The sequence below is a fragment of the Impatiens glandulifera genome, chromosome 1 (assembly GCF_907164915.1).
Source record: "Impatiens glandulifera chromosome 1, dImpGla2.1, whole genome shotgun sequence".
Classification (NCBI taxonomy): Eukaryota; Viridiplantae; Streptophyta; class Magnoliopsida; order Ericales; family Balsaminaceae; genus Impatiens; species Impatiens glandulifera.
In genome coordinates, this window is record NC_061862.1 from 81,402,501 (window position 1) to 81,420,272 (window position 17,772).

Here is a 17,772-nt window from a genome sequence, read left to right on the forward strand (position 1 = left end):
TTATATATTTATAATCTTTAATATATAATCTTTTTATATTTATATATAATTTATTTAAGTATTTAATAATTTATTTATTTAAATTATATTTATGTGTATGAATTGTTAATTTATAATTAAATTTTGTTTCATAAACAAATAAGAAAAGATTGGGGTTAAATTTATAAAGTTGATGAATATATAGATAATATTAGTAAAGTTAAAAAATTGGTATAAAAAAAAGAATATCCTGAGAATATTCTTTTAAGTTTGGAAATGGATTTTTGGGTTGGAGATGAATTACTGTTTAATGTGATATTTACTGCATTTTGGAGTTGAAAATGGTGTTGAGGTTGAAGATGGTCTAATAATTAATAAATATATATAGAGAATAAAAAATTAAATATAAAACTTATTAATATTTTTTTTTATATTTTGACTAATTATTTCTCTTTTTTCTTATATATATATATATATTGAATTAATTAATTTATTTATATATTTTTTAAAAGAGTAATAATAAGATAACAAAATTAATAAAGTTTATAAATATATTAAATTATTAATTATAGTACAAATAAAATATTATCAATGTGATTCCTCCAACCAACCAAACACTATCAATAGTAATGATAATTATTACATTTCTTAATCAAACACTACACTTTTATTAATTATACCCATTTCTCATTCCATACATTTATCAATATTATTCATAATTTCGATTCTTTTATTTGAACAAAATACTCTTACCCATAATAAATACTCTTACCTATAATAAATTAATATAGATAATGACCAAATTTGGAAACCTTCTAGATATGTGTTGGGGTAATTATTATTTTTTTTTAAAGTTAATTTAGATAAAATATTTTTTTTTAATATATCGTAATTATTTAATATTAATAAATTTATTAATATTTATCCCTTAAAAGATAAAATTTTCTTTGTAATCCTCACTCATTAAAATGAGAAGTCTTCCAATATACAATGCGTGTAATATATCCTCCATTTTAAATTTATATAAGATGCCAATTTCCCTTAACTAGCAATTAGAGGGAGAAGCTTCATCTCGAGTTGGATACTCGTCAAGCCTTTTCAAAGTCTGAGCACGACTACTCTCTCTCTCTCTCTCTCTCTCTCTCCTCTCTGTTATCGCTATAGATTAAGATCATTGCTATAGTTGATTCTCTGCAAATTCAAAGCTAAGTTAACTTGTAAGTACTTTGACATGTTTTCTTTTCTATGTTCATTGCAAAACATCGATAATGATCATCGAATGACTCTTACAACTTCTGGAATGAATCAATTTAGGTTTAAACCTCTTATTGTTAAGTTTCCGATTGTTTTAAACTAGTCTACAGTGAAATAGCTGTTTCTATTCGACTGCTCATGTTTGCAGGTGATCTGATCGGGGCATTTGTGTCTGATTGTTGAGCTTATCGGACAACATGGTGACTATCTGATACCTAGTGATGTTGATGAAGTTTTGATCAATTTAATATGATAATTTATCTTTTTGTTTCCAGAATTATCTTCTTGGAGCTTTTAAGCCGGCATGTAATATTTCCATTACATTTTCAGATGAAAAAACTCGTAAAAAGGTTGGTCGGTTTTAGCTCAGCATTTTGATATGATACAGTCTGTGCTGGTTACAATTTTTCTGAAACTTTGTTGATCTGTTGAATTGTTGTGGTTTTCTGTTTTTGTGTTTGTGCAAGTTAGCATGTAAGAATTTGGGAATATGATCTCCACTGTTTCAACTTTGTCACCTCATTAGTTGTTCAGTTTTTCCTACATCACAATTATTTTTGTAATGAACTGGGCAAGGTTCCTCTGAGTGCATTATGATGTAAGCAGTTAGTAGTAATCAGTGAAGGAAAGATAAGTAGGAAACAAATCCAGCCATTAGAGTTGTCTTGAAATTAGTGAAATGGCGATATTTGGTTGTTCATAGGAAAGTTTATGGTTTCTGTAGCTGGGCATGGTTTATTTGTGTGTTTAATGGTGATTTTATTTTTTCAATGGTGGATTTTATCTATATTTTTCTGTTGAAAATATCCAAAGATGCATTTATCAAGTGTTGAGAATAGCTAAACATTTTGTCAATGGCAGGTTCCACTCAAGAAGGAAAATGGTCAAACGATAACGGTTCCACTCTTCCAAAGCCAAGAATATATCGGTGGAAAGGTTTTCCTTCTTGCTAGTATTTAAGTTTTAGAAGCTCCATTTCATTGACTTGTAAATTGCCTCATGAGCATTACCTTGACGTTCGATTTAACTGTTTGCACGTTCTTTTACTGTTTCATATTGCAGGTTTCTGTAGAACCAATTCAAGGGAAGAAGATTGAGCATAATGGAATTAAAATTGAACTCCTTGGCCAGATAGGTGAGTTTTACTTGAAGTACTGTATACAGTTAGTTTAAATTTCCCAGACTTCCTAAAAGCTCAGCACAAATCAATAAATGGAATGCATCTACATCTGAAAAATAAAAGCTGTGGTTGTGGATGATTGTTTTCAAAGTCAATATCATAGAACATAAGACTTCAAGTTATCACATGACATTATAGCTTATCTATTATTATTAATTTAAATAATGTGATATGTCGCTGAAAAGCAACTTCTTTCATATAAACAACAATCCAAAATATTGAATTAAAAAAAGAAATGGGAATACAAAGGAAGAGAAAGGAAAGACCTCACAACATAGATCTTATAGCCGGAAGGATGGAGCCTACAAATCAATATGCACAAATGAACAAACACATCCTCTTAGTTCCATTTGGAGATTAATAGTTCTTTACCAATCAGAAAGAGAAGCGAAATCATAGTCAATTCTCCTGTTACTTTCTAACTTGTTTCTTTTCAGAGCGCATATTTATGCTTGTTATCTTACTGTCCATTCTTATTTACAAAACCATTTTACCAACAAATAAAATGAGCAATAGACTTTGATTGGGGCTACTTTATGGTAATAAAGAGAATACACATTAATAAGGTTACAATGTTACATGAATATACATGGAAATTATTGTAGAAGAAAGAATATTTATAGAAGATCATTCAGTTGCATCTTTTACAGGTTAACCTGTCATAGTAATACAGATTTTAGTTATGGAATAGAAAGTTGCACAAACTTGTAAAACAGCATCCAACTACCACCTAAATTTCTAACAACTCATGTTGCCGCATGCTTTTTATTTATTTTTGGAAAAAGTAGAAAATGTTTGTATAAGGAGCCCTAACATGGTAATGTACAGATCCAAATATAAAAATGATGGATAAAAAAGATTGTTATGATATGAACTGCTAGCTGAATAGACCCCGATTTCACGGTACAACCAAAGAACCTGATTTCATGGCTCAAAAAAAAGTTTACGACTGAAATCCATTCGAATTGAGTCGCAAAATCTGAAGGGTCCAATCCCCAAGATCCCAATCTACTCCATTCCCAAGTCAAACAAAGGATTGGAAGACATCAGTCATCCACTCAATAAGACAAGTATCCTAGTCATTGGACCCAAAATTAACATATTAATTTTAAAAATTGAATCAATTGATGTTGTTAAGATGGTGATGAATTTCGTTGAGAGTTTTATTTGTGATATTATGGTGGCATTTGTTGTTAAAGTAGTTTGTTCGAGTTCAGTACCTAACTCTTTGGGATGTTATTGAAATTTTGATGGGTTCATTTTGATGCATATGATCCAAACACTAACATCAGTAAATTATATTGTTATTTTCCTTTTATATATTTTTTGCATAGAAGGAAAACCTTCTATTAGTAATGAAAAATATTTACAGAATTTTAATAAGATGCTAAACAAGTTCAGTTCTTTTTTGAAAAGCAGAATATATATCATAAATTTCATCAGTTGAATACAAAGTATGAATCTAGCCTAATCAACTGCATTTCTAACTACATTCATCGTGGATAACATCTGTTGTGGATCCAATTCCCATTTATTTTCCTTTTATTTAGTATTTATAAACATCTTCTATGATATTAGTAACTTATAACTTCATAGCTCAACAACACCAAACCAGGCTCTCTTTTCTCCATTTTATTTGGTTGAAAAATGATGACAAATGGATATCACAATCGATTTTGGGATGGTATTCATATTGTTGATTTAATAATATTCTAGAAGTTCATTGGAAAATTAATCCAGTTAAAAGTTAATGAGGTAAGTGAATCTTATGCTAGATTATTAATTATGTTTTTGGGAGAGAGAGGGGATTTGTTCTTTCTTTCTTTGGGTCCAGCGTTGTGTTATGTTGCTTACTTGTCACCTCTTATGCCAACATTTTTAGTTCAAAAGAACTATAAATTCTGTCAGTTTCATATTAAATGAGATGGAGTATGTAGCATGAACAGCACTTGTGCTCATCCAACTCATATTTAATTAATGAAAAGTTGATCTTCTTTAAACAAAATTGGGATGAAGGATTGGAATATAATGCAGTTTAACTTCCCACCCAATGTTATTTAATGTTTTCACATTATCATTTTCATTGAACTTATTCATCCTTGCAGAAATGTACTTTGACAGAGGAAACTTCTATGACTTCACATCCCTCGGTGAGTGTCTATGATCTAGACTTTATTGGCTTAGGAAATCTCTTGACTTATAGGATACTACACCGTCAGGCTATCAGAAAATACTTCTGTTTTCAGATTAAATATATCTTGCAAACATTCCCACAAGAATCGATATTTACTTCTTTAATGTAGCTATTCCTCACAATTGTTTATTCTATTGTTTATAGTTCGTGAATTGGATGTTCCTGGAGAGATATATGAAAGGAAAACTTATTCATTCGAATTCTCCACTGTAGAAATGCCATATGAAACATATAATGGTGCAAATGTGAGGCTCAGGTAAATCTATATGAAACATATAATTCTTCAGATTATTTGAGTATCCAGTTGTCAAATGTTCATATAACGAATCTTATTGTTTTTAAGAATTTTATGTACTCATTTGATTATCTTCTCTGCTTTTGGCTTCTATGTATTATTTTTCTACTAGACTGTACTCTCATATTTCTCTTAGCAGTTACTTATGCTGTCAATTTTCTTGTACAAATCCTAGAAGCTTTTTCTTGTGCAACAACTACTAGAAGCTTGGATTAATATAACAAAATCCCAAAAATTTAACTAGTACGGTATTAGTTCCCTTGTATTATTTTAATCAAGCCTCTTTCCTCTTGTGTGTTAGATGTGCAACCAGATGGTGTATGTGTGTACCATTTAGAAGGGGATGGGAAAAAATGGCCTAATCCCTTAGATGAGAAGCATAAGGACAACCCTCCATAGCTGATATGAAATAGATGAGAGATTTGGTGCCTTTCATCTTACAGTTCACATGCTATTCTAATCCTACCCTTTACTCCTTGTTTATATCCTCACTTTCATATCTAAGTGGGCCTAAACATTACATAAAAATAAAATGGCTCATGGTCTGTAGTAAATAATAACTCATGACAATGCTTCCCCTCCACTTCTCGTGTCCACACGAGAATCGGTCACAACCGCAGTTGACAACAACACCTGATGTGTCGTTGTTGATAGAAAACAAAAGCGAAGCAAATTTTTTTGTAAGGACTGGAGTTAGGGTCCGGGTCATATTCTGTGAGGCTTCATAAAGTTAACATATTATCGAATCTTATTGTTTGAGTCATCTTATCATATTAGGATCCATAATAGAGACGTACATGAGTATTATTACTTGGTCGATACTTCCGTGTGGATGTTGTGGATAAAAGCTTTTCAACTCTACACAATCCTTGAGGACAAGGATTTACAAGGGGGAGCATTGTCTAGGGTTGTTTATATTCCTAAGGCCATGGGCCATTTTGATGTAATTGTTAAATCCACTAAGAGTAATATAAATGGGTAAGATTAAAGTTAGGTTTATTATGTTGAAATATGATTGTAGCCACAAGGCAGTCTATGCTTCACATCCATTTTCAGTCTATTCTTCTCCCATAAATATTCCATTATCCCATCTTCTTTTACTCTTTTATCGCATCTATTTCTTGGTTTATTGTTGCTACTGGTTTTAACCATCACAGGGGTATCCATGCGGTCATCCTCGGTCATTCAATCTATCCTTGTCTTCATTACTGTGGAAAAAAAAAGGTCGCAACACCCACACCTGCTCATGGAAGAGTCGGAAGAAGGAAAATTGAAGGTTTTGTTGGACGAAGTTAGAAATTCCATGAAGAAACTAAGTCCGATTGATTCATTGTTGTTGCCTTACACGGATTTGAAGTTAAAGTCCAAAAATGAAGAAGAGAATAAGAGAGACCTTTCGCCGAACCTCCACTTAAAAAAGATCTAGATTGAAGATTCATATTTTGTCGTCCATATTGATCTTGAAGTTTCTGGTCCAGACTATTACGAACACTAATGTACAAGATCATTATTTGGGTGATCATTTGGAGCATCCCTTGTTTACTGAGGAGTATGAAGTCCCATGTCCAATCACTTTTATGGAGCTTGAGGATTCTAAGCTAGACGATTTTGATACGGACGCTTCTATTCATGACAATTATTTGGGTTATCGATTGGAGGGAAATATCTCACTAGTTGTTGGTGACAAGAACAAATGACTATCAAGCTATGTTGTTCATGATGATTGTTATCAATTTGAACAAGACGTAAGTCACTTTCAGTTGCTAGTTGATGTTTTTGGGGATCTTGAGGAGCGGATCTTAGTCTGTTATCCAATGTAATAATCATGTCCATACATCACTTCCAAGTTTGAAGTACTTTTTGTGGTTAGATGAACCACCCGATTATAGATATCTTATTGAACTTTTTAGGGAATCTGACACCGAGGAACAATAAAAGATTCTTGTGGTTTTAGGAACCTACTGAAGATGCTTATTTTTGTTGGGTAGGGCATTTGTTACATGCTCTAGATAGTCTTGTGTGTTATTTTTTGGCACACAATTAGAATCCCACATCGAATTATGATAGAAATGAGAGAAGTTTATTAGTATATAAAAGAAACCCTCCTCACAGTTAGAATCCCACATCGGAAGATGATAGGAGTAGAGAAGTTTCTTAGTCTATAAAAAAAACTCTCATCCCTTTGATTTGTTGTACCCAAAATTTGCATATCTTCTTCCTTATTAATTGATATCCTTAGTGCTCGGAAACGTAGACAACATTTGGCCGAATTCTATTAAAATCTTTAGTGTGTTCTTTCTTTCGTAGTTGAGCTTATCTTTATCTGTTCAAACTCCACCTGTTGCGGAGTACAATCATTCTTGTCCGGTGTTTACTGTATTCAACATTGAAGATTCGTCAAAAGTAACATCTTTACTGATAATGATTTTCTTTGCATCCAAACATCAGAGGCGATATCCTTTTAACTTCAGCAGTAACTTCCATAAAGAGAGTCTTCTTTGCTCGTGTATCTAACTTCAGTAGTAACTCCCACAAAAAGAGTCTTCTTTGCTCGTACATTTAACTTTGATTCAACTACATGATAATATGTTGTAGAACCAAAAATATGCAAAAAATCATAATCAATTGTAGGTTTTCAACCATACATTTAATGGAGTCTTGCCACCAAGTGCAGTTGATGGTAGACGATTTACCAAATATTGAGCGTATACCACAACTTCGTCTAAAATTTTCTTGTCTAACCCAACATTAGACAACATACACCGAACTTTCTCCACCAATGTTTTGTTCATAAGTTCTGATACTTCATTATTCTGTGGTGTTTTTCTAACTGTGAAGTGTTGAACTATGCCACACACTTGACTCCTTGGCATTAATACAAAAACGATCAATTTCAGAAGTTATGTCAAGATTGTGACATAATTTAAACCCAGAAAACACCCTAGCAGAATGAAGTATCGAAATGTATGAACAAGGCATTGGTGGAGAAAATTCGTTGTATGTTGTTTAATGTAGGGTTACACGGGAAAATTTTGGGTAGAAGATGTGACATACGCTCAACATTTGGTAAATCGCCTACCATTTTCTACCCTTGGTGGCAAATCTCCATTAGAGGTATGGTCTGAAAAATTACAACTGATTATGATTCTTTGTTATTTTTGGTTTTATAACATATTATCATGTTATTGAATCAAAGTTAGATTCACAAGAAAAGAAAACTCTCTTTATGAGATTTACTACTCGAGTTAAAGATCGCCTCTGGTGTTTGGATGCAAAGAAATCATTATCAATAGAGATGTTACTTTTGATGAATCTTCAATGTTTAATAAGGTAACACCAGACAAAATGATTGTACTCCACAACATGTGAAGTTTGAACATATAAAGATAAGCCCAACTACAAGTGACTCTTGATGAAGAAGAGGTTCCGGCCCAAGAACTTTCATAACAACGTAAATCAATTGCTGTGAACAGACTAAGACAAGTTATTCAAAATCCAACTCGGTTTGTTGACATGACGACCTATGCACTTCTAGTCGTAAATGATGTTCCATCCAACTTTTCAGATGTCATTCGACGTGCTGAAAATGGAAAGGTGTTATGGAAGATGATGTGCAATCTTTTCAGAAGAATGAGACATGCAAGTTGACGTATCTACCGAAATGGAAAAATGCTATTGGTTGTAAATAGATCTTTGCTAAGAAAGAAGAATTTTCCGAAAAAATTGATGTTCGATATAAGACAAGATTGCTAGCTAAAGATTACGCTTAGAAAGGAGTTGATTATAATAAGGTATTTTATCATTCTGTTAAACACTCTTCTATTAGAATTTTGCTGACCTTAGTAGCGTAGATAAATTTGGAGCTAGCTTAACTAGATATTGAACAAATCATTGTACGGGTTGAAACAATCGTCGTGACAATAGTACAAACAATTTGACAAGTTTATGATGGACCACAAGTACACAAGAAGCAAATTCGATTCCTGTATGTATTTGCGCAAACTGCAAGATAAGTCTTATATTTATCTATTTTTGTACGTTGATGATATGTTAATAGCATCAAAGATCCAATATGAAAATTGACAAATTGAAGGCTCAATCGAGTAAAGAGTTCGAGATGAAATATATGAGAAAAATCAAATTTAAACATTGTTTAGATTTTGTAAATATCTTGTGTGTTTGAGTCGGCGCTGAAATGCGTCAATTGGAAGCAATTAAGAACTATTTTTTAATGATGAAGATTTGTATTAAATATTGTGTCAACGTGGAGATTTGCTGTTTTTTGGCACAATTAGAAAGCACATATCGGATTATGATGGAAGTGAGTGAAATTTATTACTATATAAAAGAAACTCTCCTTACAATTAGAATCCCAAATCGAAAGATGATGTGAGTGAGGGAAGTATTATAGTCATAAAAGAAACTCTCTTCCTTTGATTTGTTGCACCCAAAATTTGTATCTCTTCTTTATTATTAATTGATACTCTTAGTGCATATTTGAACGAACTTTGTTATCAAATTATTTAGCGTGTTCTTTATTTTGTTTCTTCTTTTATTTTGTCAGTTTCCAAAACACTGTAGTTTGAGTCATCCTATCATATTATTATGATCTATAATAGATACATATGTGACTATATTACTTGGTCGGGACTCTCATGTGGATGTTCCTTGAGGACAAGAATTTCATAAGTGGGGAGCATTGTCATGTGTTATTTATATTTCGAAGGCCATTGGGGCATTTTGATGTTATTGTTAGGCCCATTAAGAATAGTATATAATGGGTAAAAGTATGGTTAGGTTTATTATGTTCAAATGTGATTGTAGTCACAAGGCAATCTATGATTTCCATCACTTTTCAATCTATTCTCACATAAATATTTCATTACCACATCTCCTTCTATTACACTTTTATCCCATCTCTTTCTTGGTTTATTCTTGCTAATGGTTTTAACCATCACAATATATGAGAAGGATCAATTGATATTTTTTTTTGTTGTTACAGCCTTTCAGAAGTTTATAGATTCTATATTCTAGTGTAAAAGGGTAGGTTACTAAAATTGTTTGAGTGGAGTAGTCATTCCATTTCAGAAGTTTATAGATTCTATATTCTAGTGTAAAAGGGTAAGTTACTAAAATTGTTTGAGTGAAGTAATCATTCCATCTTATTAGACTGCCGAGAATCTTTGACATTTTATTCACTTTTGCATTTCTCATGATTATATTTTATTCAGGCATGTTCTTAAAGTGACAATCAACCCAGCTTTGACATTTTATTCACTTTTGCATTTCTCATGATTATATTTTATTCAGGTATGTTCTTAAAGTGACAATCAACCGTGGTTATGCTGGCAGCATTACAGAATATCAAGATTTTGTGGTACATTAATTTCTTTTTATTTTTCCCTTGTTTTCAAGTTATTGCAGCACTTTCTGTAAAAATCCCAAACATTTTGTTACTACCATTGAATAATAACAGGTTCCATGAAATATTAAACCCTGTTTTGGTGCATCAGCATACAAATTTCATTTTTTTAAAAATTGGGGAATAATATAGTATACTATGAGGCCACCACAGATAGGCTGAAAATAGTTTCCTATTTTCTTTTTCTCTTAAGAAAAAGTGCAGTTGGAGATACTAGATGATATCACAGATGATCACGTTCACCAGTTTCCTACTCAAAGACTACAACAACAAAAAATAATCTTAGCTTATCAGCAACCAAGTGGACAAGAGCACTACTGCCAAAAGTCAAAATCTGGATGAATACAAAAATTATAAGTGTCTCCAAATGGGGGATGTGTCTGAATTTCAGCACCATAATCTGTCACGTGTAATAACAAGGGTACACCGTAAGGCGTTTGTTAGTAATTAGTGAATAAAGGCTATGTAACTGTTAGTGGAAGTAAAGGAAGTTATGAGAGATATTACCATTAGTAGGTATGATATGAATTGATTAATTTAGTGTCTCTATCTCTCTCCTTTCTTTCTCATACTTCCCTTGGTCTCTAGGTCTCATCTTCATCTTATGGTGTAAATTGGTATATCAATAATATCCGTCGGCAAGTTATTCGGACAACAAAAGAATTCTTTTAGACAAGGAGTTCTCTAATGCAGTCAATGACAAAGTAGTCTATGACCCTTATGAATTGATTAGTTGAGTGGCTGTATCTCTTCCCTTTCTCTTTATTCCCAGTTACATTGCCTTTATTCAGTAATTGCTTGCCTACGCCCTTAGGTGTACCCCATATAATTAACGTGGCATAATCTTTCTTATAAACTACTTAAGACTCCTTCCAACTAGGCCTTCGAATCACCAAAGCCCTTGATTATGTTTGCCTCGGTCTATTCTTGTATCCTAAATCGATGCATAAATTTTGTTGGCATTCCCTTGCTAACAGCTGTAAAGGGCTTTCTTTCCAAGCATGCTAAATCCGTTTTCTATAAGGATTGTCAGGGGAGTGCTTCTAGTTTGTCGAAAATGTGTGTTCATCGTCTTACTGTCACCTACATGGATTAAGGGTCAATCTATCTCTCTTTTAGTTTCATGAACTTTATTTTTCATCTGTTTACTGATTTTGAATATAAACTGTTTCTGTTCATTACTCTATGTTGATATTCTGTTTGCACTGTCTATCTTTGATTCTTTTCTTTATCAAAAGTTAATTTCTTTGTTAGTTTAGATTCATACCCTTACTATCTTCATTGAGCATTATAGTGGATACTTTATATCTTATTTGCTGATCTTCTTTCTATTGCTTGAACTAGGTTCGCAATTACAGTCCTCCTTCGCCCATTAATAACAGTATTAAGGTCAGTATTTAATGAGTCCATAACTGTATTGAAAATAGAATGGTTTGGATAACTTTGTCCCTTTTACAGCATTTACAGGATCCTGTCCACTTTATGTGATTCTTTTGATAATGATTACTTGTCAAAACATACTTTAACATAATTATTGTGTACAATTCTTTAAACTCGCCTTGTAGCGATTATTTCCAGCATCTTCATGAATGAGTGTCACTGATTTTTGTGTTGCAGATGGAAGTTGGAATTGAAGATTGCCTTCATATAGAGTTTGAATATAACAAAAGCAAGTAAGTTTGGAAAAGTAAATTTCCGTTTCCAGAAATACAATATACTGCTGCCTTGGTTGTGGCTTCTTTTTAGTCTCTAGCTCTACATGTCTGGAAATTTATTGGCCAATCTTATGATTGATCAGATTGCAAGGTTCTGGAATTCTTCAACCTATGTCCTTAGGCTTGTTTGATCTAGGGTTATTTTGAAATAATCGGTTCTTTTGTTTTGGGGGGAAATTATTGTTTTTTGAAAACATGGATTTTTTGGGTCAAATGAACAAAATATTTTACTATTTAATATTTTAAAATGTTATAAAGAACAAATTAAGGGTATTTTAATATTTTAATTGAGAATTTGATGTAAGAAGTGATTGGTGATGAAATATTGGTTTGTTCTCGTTGATTCAAAAAATATACATCAAACATCTCCCTATGCTATCAATAATTCATTACATAGATACAACTGTGTGATTGAAAGATTATGTTTTAGACCCCGGCAAGATTTTATAATACTTTCCGAGACGAACTATTGTCCCTTGGCCTGATCAAGTTGCAACCATGGAGTCTGGTCTGGTCAAATTTTGTTACAGATTATGGGAATACTGAGAATTTCCTATTTCCTATCCTCTACTGGCAGGTACCATTTGAAAGATGTCATCATTGGAAAGATATATTTTCTTCTTGTTAGAATCAAGATTAAAAATATGGATCTTGAAATCAGGCGAAGAGAATCGACTGGATCAGGGGCCAATACCCATGTTGAGACAGAGACACTAGCAAAGTTTGAATTGATGGATGGTGCTCCTGTGAGAGGTATGTGGGAGTTATCATTTGGATTATTTTGTTGTCTATTGTACCTTTACATAATCTCTACATTTGTAGGGTAAAAGATTTTTATTATAACTGAAATCTAGATCCTCGCCATAGAGCACAATAGGCAAGAATCTATGAAAGCCTTACTCCAAAATGACCATTTGTTCAGGTTGACAACCTTGACATATCAATCTAGAATTGAGATCCATATAGATCTAGAATTGAGATGATAAGTAGATTTTGATTTCATAGAATTGAGAGATAATTGAGGTATAGGTGAGAAGAGAAAACCCTTACTACTAGGGTTGAGATATAACTTGAGATGAGAGAAGATAGAAATATGAGTAGAGATAATAGAGTCAACAACTAATTTTCAGCATAACTAGTTCTAACAAGTCTTCCTCTTTTTATACTTTTTTTTTTTTTTGCTGTCATCCTCTATTTATACTAATCTACCCCGCTTCATAACTGTTAGAAAATAACAACTAGATGTCCCATCTCTTCGTCTTCAATTCTTCTTTATTCAATTATCCTAACCCTATCTTTTGTATGGACATGTCAAAGCTTAATCATCTGGCCTATCTGCCTGCTATGTTGAGAGTAATAATTCTGGTTTTTATTGTTGGTAAGATGAGCTCGAATTTAGGTTTTGGGCAACATACAAATTTAGTTTGGACATGTCAAAGTTTAATCCTCGCTTAATTTATAAATTTTAACTTAAACTATTGTCAGTAAATTTTAACCCACTATGGTGACCAGAGTGTCTAAGAGACTAATGGTCACGGTTTGATCTCCACTTCAAACGCTTTAAGTTGAAGTGGAGATCTATGACTGTGAGGTCTTGCTAGCATCCTAAATTTAAAAAGATAAACAAATAATAATAAATAAAACTATTGTCAGTCAATTTTTGTAATGTGACGTTAAGACGGCTTGATCATCGCTATTCAACTTGCCCAATGAAGGCTCCACATTAACATTGAACCTTCTTCCATTGATCATCTATTCATGTTAAGGTTAAAAACTCTTTTCTTCTCTTGCCCAATTTAGGCTCCACAATCACATCACATTGAGCGCCTATTCATACCAAGCTTAATCAAGAATGATCTGATGAATGGTTTGTAATATGTATATTTTTTAATTTGCCTACTTTGGCAGGTGAATCGATTCCAATCAGACTATTCCTCAGCCCTTATGAATTGACGCCAACACATCGCAACATCAACAACAAATTCAGCGTGAAATATTATTTGAACCTTGTTCTAGTCGATGAAGAAGATCGTCGGTACTTTAAGCAGCAGGAGATCACAATATACCGCCTTGCAGAGTCTTCTTCATGATCGATTATTCAACCTTTATAAACAGTTGACACCTGAATACTCATTATCTGACTATATTGCAACTCTTGTGTTCCCTATAGAACTCACACAGCCAAAGTCACTGCTTGTTTTTTCGAATTCCTTTTTTGTTTTTTCCTGTTGCTTATTAGACAAAATCCCTTTTGTACATGCGTACGAGTTCTTCATGATCGTTTATTCCCCCCTTTATAAACATTTGACACCTGGATACTCAATCATTTGGCAATATTACAAATTATATTCCTCTAGAACTCGTCCAGCCAAAGCGCTTGTTTTTTCGAATTCCTTTTCTGTTACTTATTAGACCAATTCCCTTATGTACATGTGTGAACTTACCTTTTGCATTAGTGTGGTTGCTAACTCTCACTTTATGAGAGTAACTGTTTGTATTATGTTTATGTAATATTATTTATTTAGAAGCCTATATAATTAACTGATCTTTTAACAGATGAGTTATAACATTTAAGACGCACAACCAATTATGTGACATGTTTTAAACGATTTGTTAATTTATGGGTTGAACCATTACCTATGGAACAAAATAAATATGAAAAAATGTCAAACTATGTTTTTGTTCAAAGTGAAATCTAGAGTAAAATAACAACACATGTGTTGAGAAATGAGTTTGTTATAATGGTATTGAAACTCTAAAAATGATGATAACTTGAAAATGAATAAAACATGTAAAATAAAACTTATGTGCTAATGTAATACATAAAGGTAAGGCCTTATATATATTATTTTTTAAATTTAATCATTTTAGATTTTATAGACAAGTCATTCTATAAATTAACGGTGATTTAAACTGAAGTTATATATATATATATATATATATAATCTTCTAAAATATATGATTTATTTGTGCTAGTTTTAATAAAAAAAATTCTTGTCTAGAAAAAAAAACAAAAACAATCAATTTAATCCTATAAACTTTTATATATATTATAACGTCCTAAATTCCTCCCACCTTTTGTAAAAAAATGAAAATGCAATACTCTTCGGACTTCGGAGGTCGTCTTATAAAATGAGAGGAGAAATAAAATATATGACTCAACCACCTAGACGGTTTTGACTTTATAAGTTTCATCACTCGTTTTTATTTATAAGAATCCTAGAAAAAAGATAATACATGAAAATCGCAAATATCCTAGAAAAAAAGATAATACATGAAAATCGCAAATAAAGAGATTCGAATTAGGTTTGATATTTGGTTACACTCGAAAAAGGGCATCGACGTTATATCCCTCGTGCTCGCTTTATACGTCAATCTCTATTATAAATCTTTGACCATCTCATAAAAAATTTATATTTACATTTTATTTTGTAATTTATTTCTCTCCCACACTTTTCATGCGACTAAAAGTGAACCTGAATCTTCTGCTACCAATTGTCGTGTTCCCCTGTTGCGGACCAATTAAAATGCAAGATTATTATTATATTAATAAATCAAGATGGGTTGAAGAGGAGGGAGGGAGAATCCAGAACCCGAGTTTCATTCCGAGTTCACCCTATACACCGTTAACGGAATGTCTAGTTAACGTACGGAGCGAAGCTTTCTTCCCCCAACTTCCAGGTCAAAAGGAATCAAGATATATTGTTACCAGCGAAACTCACTTCTCTCCAGGCGCCATGTAAGAAGGAATGAAGATATATTGTTACGAGCGAAGCTCCCTTCCCCCAGCTTCCAGGTCAAAAGGAATCAAGATATATTATTACTAACGAAGCTAACTTCTCTCCAGGTGCCATATAAGAAGGAATGGAGAGAAGTAGTAAGGAGTGAAGCATACGCCGCCCAAGCGCCCCGTTCAACGGAATGAAGATATGCTTTTTGATCGACGAATACTTCGCTTCAAAAGTTTTTAATACCCTAACGTTCATGTAAAACCCCCAACACACCCATAAAAAGACCGTTTACCTATTATGTAAATACACTTACTCATGTATGTAAATACTAAAATTAACAAAAATAAATTATTTTTAGATTAAAAATTAAAAAATTTATTAAAAATAACATTATGCAAAACATACTTCGCTTCAATTACTTATTTTTATATTTTAAAAATTTTATTTACGAGGAGACGCATTGCAGCGAAGAATACTTCGCTTCAATTACTTGTTTTTATATTAAATTTTTTTATTTTCGAGGAGACGCTTTGCAGCGAAGCATACTTCGTTTCAATTATTTTAATACACTGACGTACTCTAACGTTCATGTAAAACCCTCAACACACCCATGAAAAGACCGTTTACACTTACTCATTTATGTATATAAAAAAATTAATAAAAATAAAATATTTTTAAATTAAAAATTAATAAATTGACGAATAGACGCTTCTTAGTGAAGCATTCTTCGCTTCAATTACTTATTTTTTTTTAAAAAATATTTAAAATTTTATTTACGAGGAGACGCTTTACACCGAAGAATACTTCGTTTCAATTATTTTATATGTCTAGAGAATCTAGCGAAGAATACTGCGCCCATGCGCCATGTAACGAATAGAATATTTTCGAGCGAAGACTCCTTCGCCCAGGTCCCATGTAAAAAATAATGAATAGACGCTTTTCGAGAGAAGACTTCTTCGCCCAACCTAGGTGTCATGTAAAATGGAATGAATAGACGCTTTTCGAGAGAAGACTTCTTCACCCAAGTTCCATGGAGAGACGCTTTTCAGTGAAGCATACTTCGCTTCAAGAGTTACTTAGCGATGCCTACTTCACTTTGATTAACAACTTTAATATATATAAACCATAATATGATTTTTGTATAAACACTTCTACCTGATTCATCTCTCTCTCTTCAAGTTTCTGCCTCCTTTCACGGTGATTCGCATTTGGCTCCCCGTCTACCAGACCAGAAGCAAGATCTTGACGTCTCGACAATGGTACGTACACCAAAATAGTAAACTTTTCATATTTAGGATTATAAAACCACTAAACCCTAGGATTATATTATGGGAGGTCGTTATCTCGTTCATATTTAGGAAACCTTACTCCGAAAATGTCACGTTCAATGAAAATCCTTCGTATTTAGGAAAACGTACATAAGGTTAGGGTTGTGTATATTATTTACACGAAACCCTAGTATTTATTAACAAAGACTGTCTTTTTTCATGTGCAGACAACCAACAACGCAATCATCCAAAACACTTTTGGCAAAGACTGAATTTTATACCCAAATCAATTAACAAGTGAAGATATAGTACTATTCTTGACCTATATCCATTTTGTTCATATTGTGTAAGTTTTCATTGTCATGTTTGTCTGAGATAATATTATTGTTCTTACACAGCAGTTAATGGTTCAATATGCTAACACATGTGATGCCACAGTGACAATGAGGTGGCGAGACGATGTAACCCACGTCATAACTTCCACTGATGCTAATAGTGGATGTGGTCGAACTATCAAAGTATTGAAGGCAATATTGAACGGGAGATGGGTCCTTACAATTGATTGTGAGACTCTGTTAGTCTTAACTTTTAACGCAATATTCATTTTCACATATATGAAACTAAATACTATTTGCTTTTGTACATGAATAAAATCATCAATGAGATCAAAATGTTACGTTGATGAGGAACCGTACGAGGTGCAACAAGATAATCATGGGGCTGTGGGCGGTCTA

The 17,772-nt window shown here is 32.6% G+C and overlaps 1 protein-coding gene across 1 annotated transcript; it reads left to right on the forward strand.

Moving 5' to 3' along the window:
* The first annotated feature begins 1,028 nt into the window (after nucleotides 1-1,028).
* LOC124919088 (vacuolar protein sorting-associated protein 26A) lies at nucleotides 1,029-14,396 on the forward strand. The gene is made up of 12 exons (XM_047459230.1): nucleotides 1,029-1,196; nucleotides 1,382-1,433; nucleotides 1,509-1,583; nucleotides 2,095-2,169; nucleotides 2,296-2,368; nucleotides 4,519-4,563; nucleotides 4,752-4,863; nucleotides 10,213-10,279; nucleotides 11,669-11,713; nucleotides 11,942-11,997; nucleotides 12,617-12,792; nucleotides 13,948-14,396. The coding sequence occupies exons 2-12, from the start codon at nucleotides 1,431-1,433 to the stop codon at nucleotides 14,127-14,129; spliced, it is 909 nt and encodes a 302-aa protein (XP_047315186.1). The 5' UTR covers nucleotides 1,029-1,196; nucleotides 1,382-1,430; the 3' UTR covers nucleotides 14,130-14,396.
* Nucleotides 14,397-17,772: the final 3,376 nt, after the last annotated feature.

Coding starts and splice junctions, on each gene's coding strand:
- LOC124919088 (XM_047459230.1), top strand. Junction 2,369..4,518: donor TGAACTCCTTGGCCAGATAG/GTGAGTTTTACT, acceptor TCATCCTTGCAG/AAATGTACTTTGACAGAGGA. Junction 11,998..12,616: donor TTTGAATATAACAAAAGCAA/GTAAGTTTGGAA, acceptor CTCTACTGGCAG/GTACCATTTGAAAGATGTCA.